The sequence below is a fragment of the Talpa occidentalis genome, unplaced genomic scaffold, assembly GCF_014898055.3.
Source record: "Talpa occidentalis isolate TD23 unplaced genomic scaffold, MPIMG_talOcc4v2.1 talOcc4.14, whole genome shotgun sequence".
NCBI classification, from domain to species: Eukaryota; Metazoa; Chordata; class Mammalia; order Eulipotyphla; family Talpidae; genus Talpa; species Talpa occidentalis.
In genome coordinates, this window is record NW_023601433.1 from 88,799,289 (window position 1) to 88,816,242 (window position 16,954).

At 58.0% G+C, this 16,954-nt stretch overlaps 1 protein-coding gene across 1 annotated transcript in view; it reads left to right on the forward strand.

The window, feature by feature from the left end:
- The window catches only part of TMEM132B (transmembrane protein 132B), a 166,162-nt gene that overhangs the window by 106,298 nt on the left and 42,910 nt on the right, over positions 1 to 16,954 (forward strand). Inside the window, exon 4 of the mRNA XM_054695431.1 lies at positions 6,041 to 6,187. Within this exon, the coding sequence (XP_054551406.1) occupies positions 6,041 to 6,187 (147 nt within the window). The remainder of the gene's footprint in view (positions 1 to 6,040; positions 6,188 to 16,954) is intronic.

A 16,954-nucleotide genomic window follows, 5' to 3' on the forward strand; every position in this document is an offset into this window, starting at 1 on the left:
CGCCCCACTGGGCCCCCCCACGGACTGTCCACCCAGGCCCTGGAGGTCCGGCAGATGTCTGTCACCAGCTGCATTAAATTAAGTTCCAGAACCTCTGGTCCCTCGGGCCCTGGTGCCCGCACACTCCCACCTGCCCCCAGCAGCCCTTGTCTCTGCCTGGGCATCTTTGCCCCTCAAAGCCTGGAGCATCTAGAGACGAGGGTCCCGAGAGCCCTTGGTGCTGCCGTGTTGACCCAGTGCCCCCGCCCCGTGCGGGCGTTTCTCAGGACCACAGGCCAGTGGGGGAGGAAACTCAAAAGCCCCTGCTGCCCGGGGGTCGCCCCCGCTGGGGAGAGGGACACCAATGGGCAGCAGAGCCGGCAGGGGTCTGGTCGAAGAAAAATTAGACCCGGAGCCGGAGGGGGAGGCGCCGAAGGTGGGAGGACTTGCCGGTTTAGACGGGGCGCCCAGGAAGCCTCCTGGAGAAGGGGCACTGGCCACCGTGGGGCGCTGGGGGCGGCTCCCCGGGGGCTGGGGACAGATTCCAGGTGAGAGGAGCAGCACCTGCGAGGTGCAGAGGAAGGACCGTGCCAGGGCCAGCCCCTCCGCGAGAGGACTCAGCTCGTGGCCGGACACGCGGGTGTGTCTCCTGCGGCCGCCGGCGTCATGGGGGACGTTGCTTTACGCCGGCGGGTTGTGGCCAGTGAGATGGAACACGAGGACGTGAGTCTCGTGGGAAATAATGAGGCCAAAGATAGATAGATAGAGAGAGGGAGAGAGAGAGAGAGAGAGAGAGAGAGAGAGAGAGAGAAACAAATCGACCAAAAACATGGTCGGGCTTTATGTGCTTCCCTGAGAAATGAAGTGAAGACAGGACGAGCCCTCCGAGGTGGGGCTCGCGGCCCCCTCCTGCGGCACCCGGCTCGGAGGCGGCGGTGCGTGTCCGCAGCTTGTCGTTTCCCCCCACTTTGTGTAGCCACGCGCTATTCCCTTTGCATTTCACACTTGACATTTCCACAAAGTGGACCCCAAAAGGATCAGTTTAGCAGGAACGCCGAGGGCCCCCCACTTCTGCAAAGCACTCCCCTTTCCCTGCTCCTCGGACTGCCCCCTTTGCAGGCGCCCACCTCTCCTGGCGACTCGTGACCTGTCCCTGGACGCCTCCCGAAGGTGCTGGGCCCGGGGCTTCCCTCTCTCGGCCTTGTACCGGCGTCTGTCGGTGCCCCACTGTCCCCCGGGGCCCGCTCGCGCCGCATGGGACTCTGTGGCTGGCGCTGGTTCTAGCCGCGAGCGGGCAGGGCCGGCTTTGGGCTCAGGGCCAGGACAGAGCGCGGTGCTCCTCAGCCCGTTGTTTGCTGTCCTGCCCCCTTTCCCTCCTCCGCGCCACCCCGCAACTCCAGGGGTTCGGATAACCAGGGAGGGTCACGAAGGCTCCATGGATCATCGTACTCCCGCCGGCGAGTCTGGGTGCCGCAGAGGCCTCGGCGCGTGACCTTTCTGGGCCTCACTCCCCTGCTAGCTCCCACGCCTGCCGGCGCCAGCCTCAGCCCCGCGCCCGTCGTCGTCGTCTTCGTCGTCGTCGTGAGTGGCGCCCTCCAGCACATTTCTAGCCCTTTGGAGCCCCCTGCATTGCTCGCCCTGCAGAACCGCAGACACCCCTGCAGCCGCTGCTGCCCTCTGGGACCTCGGAGCTGACAGCCCCGCTCCCACCCTGGCTGCTCAGTGGCAGCACCTGGGCCCAGAAGGCCCCGCTCCCAGGCTCCTCGCCCCAGAGCTCCCTGCCCTGCACCCCTGTTGGGCGCGGCCCCCAAGCTCCTTGCACTGTGAGGGACTCCCCAACACGCAGAGCAGGCAAAGCACCCTGTGAAAGCCCTTGCCGCCCCCCGGTGGCATTGCTGCCCCTGCTCCCCAGTCCCTCCCGCTCAGCACGGCGCTGCGGTCATTCCTTCTGCATCATTTTAGATATTGTGGTTTTTAAATAACAAACGCTAAGAATACCGCCGAGCCGAAAATATTTCCCTAAAACAAACTTAATGAATATTCAAGACATGGATTTTTCTGGGCTTAAGTTGTTCTGACAAATGCAACCTAAAATGAAGAAGGATCTGACCAGAACTGGAACGTAAGGACAATCCTGTGACCTTTAGGAGACAGGCAGAGCCTCGCATTTGGCTCGAGGCTGGAGCTTTTGATCCCCAGCCTTCACTTCTTCTGTGGCGACTTGAATTTCTTCTCAGGCGTCGCTGCTTGCTCACCTGTCCACGTGATTCAGGTGGGACTAACTTCATCCTCGCTTCCTCACGGGCTGGCTAAGCTGGTGAGCGTTGTCCCTCGCCCCCCAGTTACCGGCCCGAGGTTGAATACTCAGTCTGCTGCAACCAAGGGAAACCTGGCTCCGGGATTTGGTTCTGGGGAGAGAACTTTGCCTTTTCTTTGTGGATGAGGATGTGCGATCCGGAGCTACTGCAGCCACACTGACCTCAAGAAGAGAGCCTGTCAGTGCACAAACCCACACGTGTGAAGGCGGAAGAGTCCGGTGTCTGGGGGAATGGGGTGTGATCTGCAGCCAGGCACCGCTAAAGCCTCCCCCGCCTCTGGACATCTTAGGAGACATGAGCCAGACCTGGGTTACGTTTTGGTAAATTGCGATCATTTTTCTGACAGTGGACTGCCAGGGCTCTCCAGGGACCAAACACTCTGGAGATGTCGTTTGGGACTGCTCTGTCTCCACGTAGACCCCCGGCCGCTATCCCTCCAGGCTGGACCCCCCTAACCCCACTCCCGTTCAGCCACAGAAAATCCCAAGATGGGGCAAAGCCTCCACTTGGCCACAGTTAGTCCAGCCTTTTCCTAAAGGCTGCTGAGCGCGCCCCCAGCCCACAACTCTTTGGACCCACAGGACTCTGTGTACATGGGACGGATTCTCAGAAATCGTGTGACAGGGAGCCCCCAGGTGCGGTGGGGCTGCTGCTGGCAGAGGCCCTGCCCGGTCTGCCCCTGCCCCCGGAGGCTCTGACCTGTGCTCGGGGGTCCTCCACCCGCCCCCCTCCTCTCTGCGCCCCAGTCCCTCGGGGAGTCGTTGGCTGCACCCTGGGCCAGACTTGCTTTTCAAACTCACAGGGAGACGGCTCTGCCAGGGTCTCCGTAGGGGGTGGGGGTGGCTGCGGACATGGAGCGTGGTCCCATGCATCCCTTTGGGGGCATTGAGGGATGAGGTCTTTGAGGACCATGGGCTGGGGCCTCGAACTTTGGGTCCCAGTGGGCACCTCACAGGAGCCCTTGAGTGGACATAGGTTGTTGGTGCCTCTGGGGCTTGGGGACGGGCCCAGCCTCCTGGGCTTGGTGAGCAAGCCAGACGGGGAGTCTGGCAAGTGGGGGTCCTGCAAGCCGCGCCATGAGGGCTCGCAGCGCAGGGGTGCCTGTCTGGGGCGGGGAGCCCGGCTCTGATCCCGCTTGCCCGGCCTCTCCCCCCGCGCCAGCTGGTGGCCCACGGGCGGGTGCGTCTGCTGTGGGAACAGAGGGGCGGCTCCGACCGGCCGCCTCATGAAAGAGCCCTGTGAGCGGGGCGTCTGGAGAGAACGTGCACGGCTGCTGAAATAGCAAGTGCCGACGGGAAGGAGGGGGCGCCCCGATGGGGGGCGGGGGGCAGCTTGCTGAGGCATGTGTTCTGGAACATTCTCTCCAGTGGCCCCTTTGGCAGTGAGATGGAACGGCTCAGAGGAGGGACAGAACAGGACGCGCTGTTCACGGCTCGCATAAATTAACTCCGGGAACATCATGATGGCGAGAAAGAAAGCTTTAAGGAAGCAGCAGATTCAGGCTCCAGAATTGAGCAGGAAGAGGGGGGCACCTGCCAGAGCAGGCCCCGGGGCGCGGCCGGGGGCGCGGCCTGCAGGAGGCAAGCGGAGAAGCGGGAACTTGCTGATCACACACCAGCTGTGTGCCCTCTCCAGAGGCTGTGGGTTCAGCCCCAGAGCCACGGTGGTAAAGCAGGCGTGGCCGTGTGGCCAGCCGGCCGAGTATTTTTCGGTTTCTGGGGCCTGTAATGTCTACGCCGTACTGTGGCCTGTGCGGGTGCAGGGCCTTATGTCTGAAGACGGTGCACCCGCCAAAAAAGTGACAGAGAGAGTGAACCCCTGCAGCCGCAAAGTGGAGCTCACAGGCTCGCGCAGTGCAGGCGGTCAGACCTCCAGGGTGGGAAACACGCAGCTACCTGCGGGACGCGGTACCTGTGATACACCTGGATTTGGACCCAATTCCCCCAGAACTTTCTCTCTCAGTGTTTAAAATTCTGTCTTTAGATCTGTTGTTCCGTCTTAAAGATTTTTTGATTTTGGAAAGTCTTTAAAACTTCCAACCACCTGTTTTTTCCCCTAATTGTCTTTTTTTTTTTTTTTAAATTGAGGGTACGTTCACATTACATAAAATTAACCACTTTGAAGTGGCGTTCAGTACACACAGTGTTGTGCAAACTACCTCTGTCTAGTTCCAGAACATTCACCCCTGCCCCCATAAAGCACCCCTACCAGTTAGCTCAGCGGTCACTCCCCAGCTCCATCATCTTTCCTGACTTGGGCAGCCCGTAATCTGCTATTTGTCTGGATGGATTTACTTGTTGTGACTATTTTATGTAAATGGTATCATGCCACATGTGGCCTTCCATGACTGATTGCTTCCATCTAGCGTAATGTTTCCCAGGGTCATCCATGTTGGAGCATGTGGTCCTTTTCACGGCTGACTAATATTCCACTCCACATATCTTCGTCTGTTATGTCTCCATTCACCATCTGGGCTGTCTTCACCTGGTGACTGTTGTGAGCGCCGCAGCCGTGAGCACACTGTTGTCAGCTTCTCGGGCATCTCCCTGGGAGTAGAATAGCTGGATCCTCTGTTTAGCTTTTTAAGCAACTGCCAAAAAGTAGGTGTGAGGTGACACCTCATGGGGTCCTGGTTGCACCTCCCCATGGGCTGGTGCCGGCAGCCACCTCTCCACATCCTCGTTGGCTGGCTGTGTTTTCTTTGGAGAAATGTCTCGTTAAGAACTTTTTTTTTAAGCTGTTTTTTTGGCCTGTTTCTAAGTTGGATTATTTGTCTTTTTGTTGCTGTGCTGTGGCGGCTCTTTGTTCCGGATGCTAGACCCTTGTCAGACGTGGTTTGTGGATTCTTGTTCTTGCACGTTCACCTGCGGGTTTCAGCTGGAGTGTTAGACTCGGCTGGCGGGCGCAGCCGTGGCTGCTTCCCCTCGGGGAAGTGTAGCTTCCATGCTCGGGACGTCTGTCCTCCTGGACTTGTCTCTGAAGCACTTTCCTAACTACAGAATATGTCTGCACATGGCTTCCTTCTTACGTCTCTCATGGGAGAGGATGCCCTGGCCTCGGGGGCGCTTCTCCTTGGCCCATTGCCCCCAGCACCCGCACGTGCCAAGGCTGCTGCCTGTGAGACCCACGCTGGCCAGCGGCAACTCGGGGGCTGCGGGGGGCGGGTAGGGGACAGAGCAGGTGCACTGGGAGGCAGCCCAGGCTGTCAGCTTCCTGTGGCTTTTCCCCGTGGCCAAGCGCCTGGTCTTCGGTTCTTCCCTGGGGGCTGAGCCTGCCAGCACTGGGCCAGACAGGCCTCTCCTGATGTGTCTGCGAGCTGTGTCCGTGGCTATCCCGGGCCTGTGCCGTCTGGTGCTGTCCTTCTACTGTGGTCAGTGCCACTCGCCTCGAGTCTCTGCCCCTCCACCCTCTGGGGTCCCTTCCCCAGCGCCGGGTGAGGGACCGGCCCGCAGACGCCCTCCCCGCTGCCCAGCCCATCTGCTGGTCTCCGCCTTGGGCCCGGGCTGGAGCGTGTCATCTCCCTGCACGCTGATGAAACAGGGGTCAGCGCACATGGCCAGGCTGGAGGCTCCCACCCCGGGGCACTTGTCAAGATGCCAAGATGCAGTTTTAAAAGGGGGACTGTTCCTGGCCGCGCTCCCTCTAGCTCTGAGGGTGGGGAGAGCAGGCTCGGCCCCGCGTCTTTCCTGCCTCTTTCCAACTAAAGTGGTTCTCTCTTCCCTGCCCCCCACCCGCTCCCGCAGAATTAAGGCAGCAGCAGGTGTGAAAATAACGGCGGTGAGAGTGAGCAGTGAGGACCAGTGGGCCGTCCAGGAGGAGATCGACAGCGACGGGGACCAGACCACGGCCACGCTCACCTGCGTGGGCCACCTTCCGGACGCGCGGAGCAGGTGGGCGCCTCCTGGGGGTGCTGCACGGGCTGATGGTCACGTCGGGGTGTAGGGGAAGAGCCGGCCCCTGTGTTTGATGGGGCACTGCATGAGTGGGTGCTGCGTGAGTGGGGTGTGTCCCTTTGAGTGTCCAGGTGGCCGTGGCGGGATGTGCTGCTGGCTGGAGGCCTCAGTCCCGCTGGCCACACACTGTCATCTGATGCGCGCATCTGGTGTCAAAGGTGACCTGAGCTCGGCGGGCCACAGCACAGGGATTGAAAACTGCATTTTCAGATCTTGCTATTTGTATTGGTATCGTCTTCAGTGGCGAGTCCAGGCCTGGCTGGGAGGTAGAGCTGCTTGGAGGGTTGGGGAACAGGCCAGGGCTGCCCGCGGGTCCCCACGGTCAGCGTGCGGGACGCTGCTCTTCCACCTGGGCGTGTGGCTTTAGGAGGCCGATGGGTGGGGGAGACGTTGCTGTGGGCAGCTCATCCACAGGACTCCGGCCGTGGGTTCGGGGCCCAGTTCCCTGGGGGCCCTGGGGCTGCTGTGACTCCGCCCCAGGGAGCCGGCAGGCAGTGCTGTCTGCGCCATTTGGCTCTGGGCTCTGCCTCTGCACCAGCGCCAGGTGCTGGCGGGGGGGGGGGGGGGGGGGACTCGGGTGATGGCCAGGGCGGACAAATGGCCTCCTTGCTTTAGAACTACCCCTTCTCCCAGGCGGAGGCCCGAGCGCCGCTCGGCACACATGCCCTGGCTGAGAGGCGCAGCCGCTTCTGGGGCAGTGCTCAGGGGCCGGTGCCTCGCACGTCCGTCCTCGCAGTTTGGGCCTCATCCTCGAGGGCCTGCCAGAGCTTCTGTCCTTGCTCTCGCTGGACCTGCACTTTCCCGGGAAGTCTGGACCTGCCCGCTGAGCACCCCAAGCCCCAGTCATCGGTACCTGCAGAGAACCGAGGATGCGTATACTTGCTCAGCTGCTTTCAGTGGCTAGTGACTGAGGGTCCCCCTGAAGAGGCTGTGACACGGCCGTCCCCCACCTGACGTGCACTTGGAGGTGTGTGGGTCTAGCACCCGCGTCACCCAGGTGCGTTTGGCCTTTCATCTCAGCTGTACCCAACTCACTGCTGCCGTCCTCCATCTTATTTCCTCATGGCTGCGAAGTGGCTGCAGCTCCTCCAGGCATCACACACTCACCCAGCTGTATACAGAGACTGGAAGGGAGCAAGGAGGGGGTTTCTCCTCATGTAGTCTCTTTTTACCAGAGGAGAAGCCCTTTCCAGAAATGCCCCGGGAGCCTTCCCTCCCTTCTCATCAGCAGGCAGTGGGTTCCATGCCTTGGGCCAAGCAGCAGGGCAGTCTGGGGAGCGCATGTCTGGCATGACTTCTGGGCTCTGAACCATGGTCTTTGCTGTCCGGTAGGAAGGGTGGGAGGTTGGTGGTCGGTGAGCAGTTTGCCACATTCTTCAAAGGTGGTGTCCGTCGGGGATGACGGACCTCTGTCCGCACAGGGCCCCACGTCTGTGTCCTCAGGAGCTGGGTGTTCACCAGGAGGCTTTGTCAGTTGGTCCTTTGGTGCTGTGCCAAGGGGGCTTGGGTCCCTCGTGCCTGTGGAGAAGGGTGGGGTGAGCTGGACCCGGGTCTGGATGCGGGTGCCCCTGGCAGCGGCCTCCTGTCTTTCCTGGTCTCTTTGTCTCCAGCGGGCGCCCCCTCCTGCTGGGAAGTGGCCGCAGCGGTTCCAGCCTCCTGCCCGCAGCCTCGGTGGCTCCTTGGGGACACGGCTCTTTCCAACAGGCCCAGCGTGTCCTGGGCCCGGCCCTCGCCAGCTGCGGGCAGACCTGGATCACACACCCACCCAGAACCCCCCTCTCCAGCAGCTCTGGGGCCGGGGCCCTGGGGCTGAGAGTACAGGGGCGGGGCCCTCGGGGTGTGCCGGGGGCCGTCCCAGCAGCCAGCAGCGTCCTGCACGTCCTCCTGTTGCCGGTGCTCTGGTTTCGCTGCCCGAGTCCCTTGGTGCCCAGCGTCCGCGCGGCCTGCGTGCAGGAGTCAGCGGTGTTGAAATGTTGCCCTGACCAGGGGGTGATATTTTAACTCGATGGAAAACACCCACCTTGGTTATCACTTTTGTTGTGATGAGATTCAGTTTTGCTTTCTCATTAGAGAAGATAGAAAAAAGGTCAAGGAGGAAGAAAAATCAGCCGCATAAGCAGAGTGGCTGACGGGGGCGACTCGGTGCCTGCGCCCCTCCCTCCCTGATGCTCGCCTGCGGGATCTGACCTCCCCGGTGTGTGTGTGTGTGTGTGGGGGGGGGGCAGCCGCTGCTTCTGTGTGACAGTGTATGCTCCTCTAACATCCACTAAAGCCCGCTTCGTCATCTAAATAAATAATTGCTTCTTTTTACACTATTTTGTTGAATTGTGCCGGCAAATGAGGTGTGAAGTACAGGCTCACGGGCCACGTTTGCTGGCGAGAGACATGAACACGCGACTGTATCCCTGACGGGACCCGCAGAAAGCCGCGTCTCCGACGGCGCCAACCTTGGGCAGAATCGGGGTTTTAATAGAATATAATGTACAAACTGCCTGGAATTCTGTGATAAGAATTAAAAATGTGTTGTGTGGGGAGACTCGCGCGCTCTGTTCGAGAGGCAGCAAAGGTCTTCATTTGAAATATTTTAATGAGCACTCAGTGTGAGTGATAAAGATGAGGCCCCCAAGATAAAGGGCCAGCCTTGCTAAGGAGCGCCGGGGAGATGAGACTCATCCGTGTGAAAGTGTTGGGAGCAGATAAGGCGCAGCCAAGGCGGGGGTGGGGGGCGGCGGGGGGCCGGGCGGCAGGGGCCCAGCCCCCGGAGGGGATCAGCGGCCGCCTTTCCCGTGGTTAGAAACTGTGAGGCGGAGCACGTTTGCGCCTGGAAACCGGAGGGAGAGCCCAGGGGAGCCCAGGGGAGAGGAGTCTGCGCCTCTGCACCCAGCTCAAGGGCACGCCAAGGTCAAAGGCACACGTGCCTGGGAGGCTTCCCGGCTCGAGAGGCTGAGCCGGCCGCGGGAGCTTGGCTGGGGCAATTCGAATTCCGATCACGCAAGCAGCTGGGCAGGGCGAGGGGCTCGCCCGCGGCACGGCCTGGCACGCTCCCCGCTTTTGAACATAGGCCGCGCGTGTCCAGTGTCACCTGCCGGGCGTGGCACCCCCCTCGCGTGAGAATGGAGGCCTCTCTGCGGTGACACGGCTGCCCCTCGCTCTTCTGGAGGGGTCGCACCCCGCCTCTGAGGTGGCTTCCCCCGGGAGGTTTCCACGGAGAGGCCGGAGGGCCGGAGGCTGTGGAAGGTCTCCCAGGGTGTGCTGCCTAGTCCTTACTGTGTTTTAAAAATGTACCCTAAGGCTGTATGAGGCTCCTTAGGCAACAGCCCCGAGCTTGTTTTTTTTTTGGAAAACAAACTTTTAAAAATTGGAAATACTGGAGTGTGGGAGGCAGGCAGCTCTGTTCTTTCCCTTGAGCTGATGTGTGCTGGGGCATGCGGCTCCTGCAGTTCAGGGGCAGAGAGTGCCAGAGTCTGGCCGCGTTTGCCTGCGCAGTTCCTAGGGCGGGGCACCTGAGTTGCGCCCCTCCCTCCAGACGCCAGCTCCCGGGCCCAGCGGGCCTGAAGACTTGGTAAAATCAGTGTCCATCAGTGTCTGCAGACAGGACCGCCTGGGTGACTCGGCCGCCCCTCCGAAGCCGCGTTCACATCCGTGTCCTCTGAGTTTAGAAGGGCACGCTGTTTGGAGAGACTCTGGGGTGCAATCGCCCCGTCACTGCGTGCACCCTAGGCTTCACAATGCTCTCCGAGGATACACAGGGAAGTGAAGACCAGAGAAAGTGCCTGAGGTGGAGGCCGAGATGGGAGGGACGGGCTGAGGGTGCCGGCAGCCCCGGGAGCTGGGAGCGGGGAGAGGCAGGACAGCCCGGGAGCCTCCAGAGGGGCATGGATCTGCCCTCACCGTGACTTTGGCGGTCTGGTTTCCAGGTCTGGGAGTGGGTGCACCTCTGTCATCAGTCATCACGCCTGGGGTGGTGGTTATGGCAGACACAGGAAGCCAGCATGGGCGAGACAGCACCTTGGGGGACGAGCCAGCCAAGGCCTCTCCATCTGGGGTGCACGTCAGACGCATGTCATGGGGGGCCTGCCCAAGATGCCACCTGCTCCTTCATTATTTTTAAAAAATATTTTATTTTATTTTTGCATACAAGAGCTGAGGTGTAGGTCTCACCTACATCCAGGGGGGTGAGAAGACTCACCAGAGACAGAGTGGGAAGCAGAACAGGTGCATCTACTGAGATACACTGCTGGGGGGAGCAGCAGGGAGGCAGGAGAGATCTGCTGCGCCGTGTGGGTCAGCTCCCTGGGCAGGGATCAAACTTAGGCCTCAGCAGTGACAGCCTGAGACTTAACCCCTAGGCCCCCAGGGAGGCTTCCTGCTCTCTGCATTTTAAAGGAGACTCCCCTGTGATTTTACGGCGTAGTTGGTTTGTGAATTACAGGAATGAGCAAGGTAGTGACCTGCAGAAGATACAGGTGTTTCACTTTGAACACTTTTAGGGTTTGAAAAGAATGGATTTAGAAACGGCATCCTTGATCTGCCACAGTATTTGCCAGTGCACCCCGGGGCAGGTGGGGGTACCGGCCACCGCAGTCCTTCAAACCAGGCGTCCGTGCACAGAAATATGCCGTGTGCTGGGCTGTCTGTCATCCTTGCTGGAAAATGGCCTATGAGGACCCAGATCAAGGGGACCAGAGCAAGTGCGGCGAGGGGTGGGCAGGCAACCCTCGTGTCTGAGGCGTCTGTGTGTCTGCTTTGGAGAACTGCCTATCCAGCCCTCCCGCCCCCTTATTTGATTGGGCTCTTGGTTTTCTTGATGTTGAGTCCCACAAGGGCCTGTAGATCTCAGCCCTCGACTGTGGAAGTCACCTGGGGGTGGCGTGGCTGTGTGGACTTGGCTCTGGGGTTGCGTCTTCCCTGTTCTGAGCTGCCCGGCTGCCCCCGGTGTGGCTGCGTGAACTGGGAAGTTGTGCTTGAGGTGAGAGGGCCTCTGCCTTTCCTGAAAGGGTTGGATCTCCCCAGAAGCCGGTCCTTGTCTGTCTGCTTCGAGTTGAAGATCTTCCGGTTTTATGGATGGACGGGGGTGTTTTGTAGGAGAAACGCTCATTTTAAAGACATGTCATTGAATTTCCTTGCTGTCAAGGGGCAGGATTAAGTTATTCCTCTTTGTAGAAGAATGATTTAAGCAGGAAATAATGAATGCAAAATGCTGTAGTTAAACACCAGCAGATAAGCTGATGGATCACTTGCCACTTGGATCTTGCTATACAGGGAAAGACAATGATATTTAATCATTTTCAAAAAATACAAACAGTGATGGGGAATTTGATGCATCTTGGCACCCAGTGATTCATTAGGGCACACTATTATTGCCAGTTAACGAGGGAACCCTGCATCTTCTCTTGATTAAACAGTTGCAAAACATGGAAGTCTTTTGTTGTGAAGAACACCCCAGGTCTCCCCATTATGTAAACATGGGCGCTTCTGCCACTGCGTTGGTTCAGTTGGCTACTCCTTTGCTCAGGTGGCACACAAGTAGCCCCTGATCCTATTTTGATTGGCCTTCAAACTGCTTTTTCCCCCATCTTCATTTTGGGTTAACATTAAAAAATCAGGAGCTAGGATGAAAAATACACATGTCAGCCATCTCTGGGGGAAATCAGGAGGTTTGGCAATATCAGGCTGTTAGAGAATAGCCACAGCCACTGGAGCGCTCTTGTTTACCACAGTCCTCACCACTCCCTCCTGTGCCCCCCAAACTGGGGTTGGCTCTTTGATGGCATGTGGTGTTTTCCTTACTGGGAGAAGCACTTCCTGATGGTAAGTAGTTCATGCTTATTAACTCTGTGACCTTGAACAAATTGTTGAAACCCCCTGTGCCTCCATGTCATCAACTTTGAAACGGGAAATTTGATATCTACCCTCTACGGCTGTTGCAGTGATGGATCCTCGGGCTTGCAGCACAGCTGGATGCAGAGCGAGCACCTGTGAGCCTTGCCTGGGTCCCTACAGTTCATCCATTTCTTTATCAGGATAGACAAAGAGCAAGAGTTTTGAGATCAATCAGAAAGTCTTTGTAACAGAGATTAATCCTTTGGGGTTACCATGTAAACAACAGGTTTATGTAACAGCAGATTTCCTGTTGGGAGTGGAGAAGCTGACGCCTTAGGGGTGAGACCTGAGATGGAGCTGCAGGGCGGCAGGTGGTGGGCAGCACGGTGAACCCCAGTGCAGACCTCAGCCTGGTCTCTCTAAATGCAGATAAGCCTGGGCTCCCTGTGGGGAAGGCACCTGGGTGTCCTGCCTGAGCCCCTCCGTGTAGACCCCCTCTGCGCAGCATCGCTGGCGTCTGGGAGAGGAGCCTTTCCAGGGGCCGGGTCGCTGGGGGGTATCGGGGGGCGGAGCTGAGCACGTGTGACCAAGCCCTGTGCAGAAGGGGGTCCTTCGGGCTCGGTGGAAGTGCGGAGAAGCTGTGTGCCTGCGGCAGCAGCCCAGCCTCGGGAAGTTCTCCTGACGAGGTCTCCTGGGGGGCTGTGCCCCAAAGATTGGAGTCGACCTGTAGTGTTTTGGGGACTTTCTTCCTCTAAATAACCGACTTTCTTAGGCCAAAACACACACTTGGAGAATGGAAATGGATCCTCAAAGAGAGTTTGAAGGCACATTTTGTTTCTCCAGAAATGTTTGGGCCCCACTTTTCCCTGTTTCAAAGGCAACAGTAAATAAAGCAGTGGCTGTGCCAGAGGCCTCGAGCGTGATTTACTGAGGAGCGGAAGAGGCAGGAGGCTTGGGAGGTTTTTGGGAGAGAAAATTGCTGTGAAGTCTGGGGTCCCTGGCGCCCGGAGCGCCTGCAGGAGGGCAGGGCCGGCGCCCGCGGGCGGGAGTGGCCGTCCCCCGCGAGCTGGGGCGGGCTTTGGGATCCGCCGCATCCTCTGTGGGGAGGGAATCTTCAGATGTTCTTGAAAAGTCCGGTCCTTGGTGTCGGGCCTGGGTTTCCCTCGGGGCCCTGTTTGTACCGGGCTGTGCGACCTCCGCCAGGTGCCTCGACCCCTCTGGTCCCGTTTCTCTCCTGTGACCTGGCGAAGGGAATGAGCCACCCGTGGGTGGCTGTGCGGTTAGCCGAGAGAACTCGACGTCCACTGCTGTCCGGATGCTGCCACCGCGCGCTGGCCGCCCTCGAGGTGTGAGAACAGCGACCGGGTGGCGGGGCCCACTTTCCCCCCTGCCGGAGCCACGCAGATTCTTGTCCATAATCGCCGTCTGTTTCTGGGACCAGCACCTCTGGCCTCGCCAGGCTTGCTGAGAGGTCACCCGAGCAGGGGCGGCTGCAAGTGGGCAGGGGCGCTGCCAGGTGGGAAGGGGCTGTTGCTGGCTTTTCCTCCCCGCCTGGAGCCCCCCCCCCATGTGCTGGGGCCGTCCAGGGGGCTCACGGGAAGCCGCATGTCCACGGGGGTGGGACCGGGCGCTGGGGACGGAGCTCCGGTCTCGGGGGAAACCCGTGGAGGCCCCGGCGGGCAGCGGCTCTCTCTGCGCCTCTGTCTCTGCGTCCCGTGGGGCTGCCTGGGCCCGGGGAGGGGGGCGGTGGCTGCATTGGCTCCTCTGGGATCCCGTCGGTCCCTCCAAGAGTCTCAGGGGCATCTGGGTCCCTGCTGGGAGGCACTGAGTGGAACCCCTGCTTTTGAGGAGTTTCAGGGAGCCCGTGACAATCACGCCACGGATATTATTTCCACTCTGCTTTCTTGCTAACAGTCCTGTCTTCAGACAGAAAGTGAAGTTATCTTAAATTGAAATGGAAACATTATAATTAAACATTTACAACCAAAGCAGATTTATAGCGATGCTGGTTACATTTTTCATTGTCAACAGCTGCTTGGAAGCTAAATAACCCATTGAAACTGTAAGAAAAATGTTTTCAGTTTTTTGAAACGTCTGTTAACAACGGTAGTCTTTATTCTATTCTGTTCTATTTTTTTATTTTCTGGTGCCTTTGTGACAATAAAATAGAAGACAATCGAGCACCGTGAAATTGAGCTGAATCGGGAAGGGCAAGGCTGGGGAAAGTGTATTTTTTTCTCCTGTGGTAATTTATGAAAGTTGCCTTCACAAAGGCTGGCAGACGCTGTGTGTCTGTGTGTCCCGGGGAGGCTGCTGGGCTGAGGGAGGTCTCCGGGCCTTCCCGGCGTCCTGCCCTTTCTCTGGGCCAGGTGAAGCCCCTCCCTCATTTGCACACAAAGGACTCGGGGCTGAGGCGCGGGGCCTGAGGGCTGGCACGGATCTCACCTGCCGCTCTGTGTCACGCTGTGATCTCAGAAGGGTTGCAAGAGAAATTGAAAATCAGAAAGGACAAAGGACATTTCTTCTGCTCCGCTCGTGTCTTCATTCCCTGCATTTGTTGCATTCGGGGGAAACAATTTCCTCCTCTGGTTTTCTTGGCTCCATCTGTTGTCGCAGGCATTGGCCGGCGTGATTGCAGGGCTTGGCAGACCTTCGCCTGGTGTCTCGGTCGGTGTGTTCATATGAGCGTTGCTTAATTGACTTAATTTTCCTCATGGGGCCAGTTGGGGTGTGTCCGCGCCTGCGGTGGCCGGCCTGAAGCACAGCTGTCTCTGGACACGTCTCTCAGGCGTGTTTCCACAAGCGCCACGATGCACGTTGGTACCTGTGTGGCCCGTGCCAGGCTTTGGAGACTTGCTCCGTGGGGCACTTTCCCGCGGGTACGGGGCTTGCGCCGGCTCCTCTGCCAGACACCATCGCTGCGCCCTGCCAGGTAGATGGCCTGGCCCAGAGCCAGTCTCGGCTTTAAGTGGAGATCACCCCAGAACCTGGGGGTCTGACGACGAAAGCCTTCACGAGCAGAACTGAAGTTCCCGGAGCAAGAAGAAAACCGCCTGGACGCCGGCTCTGCCCCTTGCCTGTCCCGGGGCCTGACCTTGCCCCGCCGTGCCTGCAGGGGCGTCAGGCGCTCCTGCAGCAGCCCCCTGCAGATGTCCTCCTGGTTGCGCTTCTGGGGCGACAGCCCCGTGCCACGAGAAGTGGGGGGTATGCCTCTCTTCCCCGTCCCCGTCATCTGAGTGGTTTCCGGGCCTCGACTCACTTGGTGACTGTAAGATGCACTTGGGTGCTGTTTGTTTTCTGGGTTTTGAGGTCTGCGTCGCCTGGACGTCCTCTTGCCCGCCGCCGTGTGCCACAGGGGCTGGGGCGCCAGCGCCACGCCCGACCCCTCCCCCGTGTCTCCCCGGGGTTTCTGGAGGGCTTCGGTCCCCTGCGCCGTGTCTCTGACTCTGTGCTGTGTTACTGTGCAGTTAATATTCTATTGGTGGGTTTTTTTTGTTTTTTTTTTTAAATACTCAACATTCACAGGTAGACTTTAAAACCAACCCTGGAAAGCTGACTGTGGGGCGGATGTGGGGGCTGGGGCAGAGCAGGGAGGGCAGAAGCCCTGTGGGGCAGGACTGTGGCTGCTGGTGGTGGGGCACTGCAGGGACTCGCCCTGGGGGAGCAGAGCCCCCGGGGGAGAGCCTCTGGGGGGGAGCCCCTGGAAGGGGAGAGCCTCTACTTCCAAAACACTAACAATGAGATAAAGCAATGGAACTTCAATAAAAAAATTATCAAAAAATTTTCACGGCCATTCCCCATATATTTGTCATTTTCTTTAATATTTTTTCTTTCCTGCATCTCTGTTCCTCCACCTGGGATCACTCGGCTGCATTTTAGCAGTGTCTGCTATGGAAGTATTACCAGAGTATTTTCCCTGGTAATAGAAACCCACCTTGGCAGTTATTTTCTTTCAGTGCCTTGAATGTACCATTATATTGTCTCTGGCTCACACTGTGTTGAGAAGGGACCATCAGTCTAACTAGTTTTTGCTTTCAGGGTAATCATTCTTCTTTCTGTGGCTCCTTTTTAAAAACATAAAAAATGCCTTGAGGTATAATTCAGATACGATAAAGAACTCTCACTTGAAATATACATTTTGATGAGTTTTGACAAGTTTGTTCACCTGACTGATCAGTGCCATGAACATGCTGCATCCCGTCGCCATGGCAACTACAGGCTTGCTTGTGTGGTTCCCCGTCCCCCACCCCCCACCTTCCCAGGCAACCCCTGCTTTCCATCTCCATAGATGAGATAGGCCTTTTTGTAGGAAAAGATGTGTTTGGGCGCTTTTGGTCAACAAAATGTCTTGAGATTCACCCATCCGTGGACTTTTACATTGTTTCTAGTTTCAGGAAGTTATAAAGCACCCACCAACATTGATAGACAAGCATTCGTGGGATCATATGTTCCTATCTCCTGTGTTAAATGCCCAGGAGTGAGATCACTGTGTGGTGTGCTGAGCATATGTTTCATTTTGTAGGAAAATCCCAAATTGTTTTTCAGAGTGATCGTGCCACTTTATGCTCCTCATAGAGCGCAGGACAGTTTCGGTTGCTCCGCATCCTTGTCAGCACTTGACGTTGTCAGTCTTTCACTGCAGCCATTCTCGTGAGTATGTAGGAGTGTCTCACGGTTTTATTTACGTTTCCCTAATAATTAAATATTTTGAGCCCTTTTTCTTCTGCTTATTTAGCATTCATGTATAAATTGAAAATTTTCTGTAAGTGATTTGTAAATAAACTGTGAACACACTGAAAAAGAAAGTGCTGACTTGCCTGAGAACCCCAGCAGGTCATTCCCGTGGGCCCATTTCTGAGCCTGTTGTTTCAAATATTCATG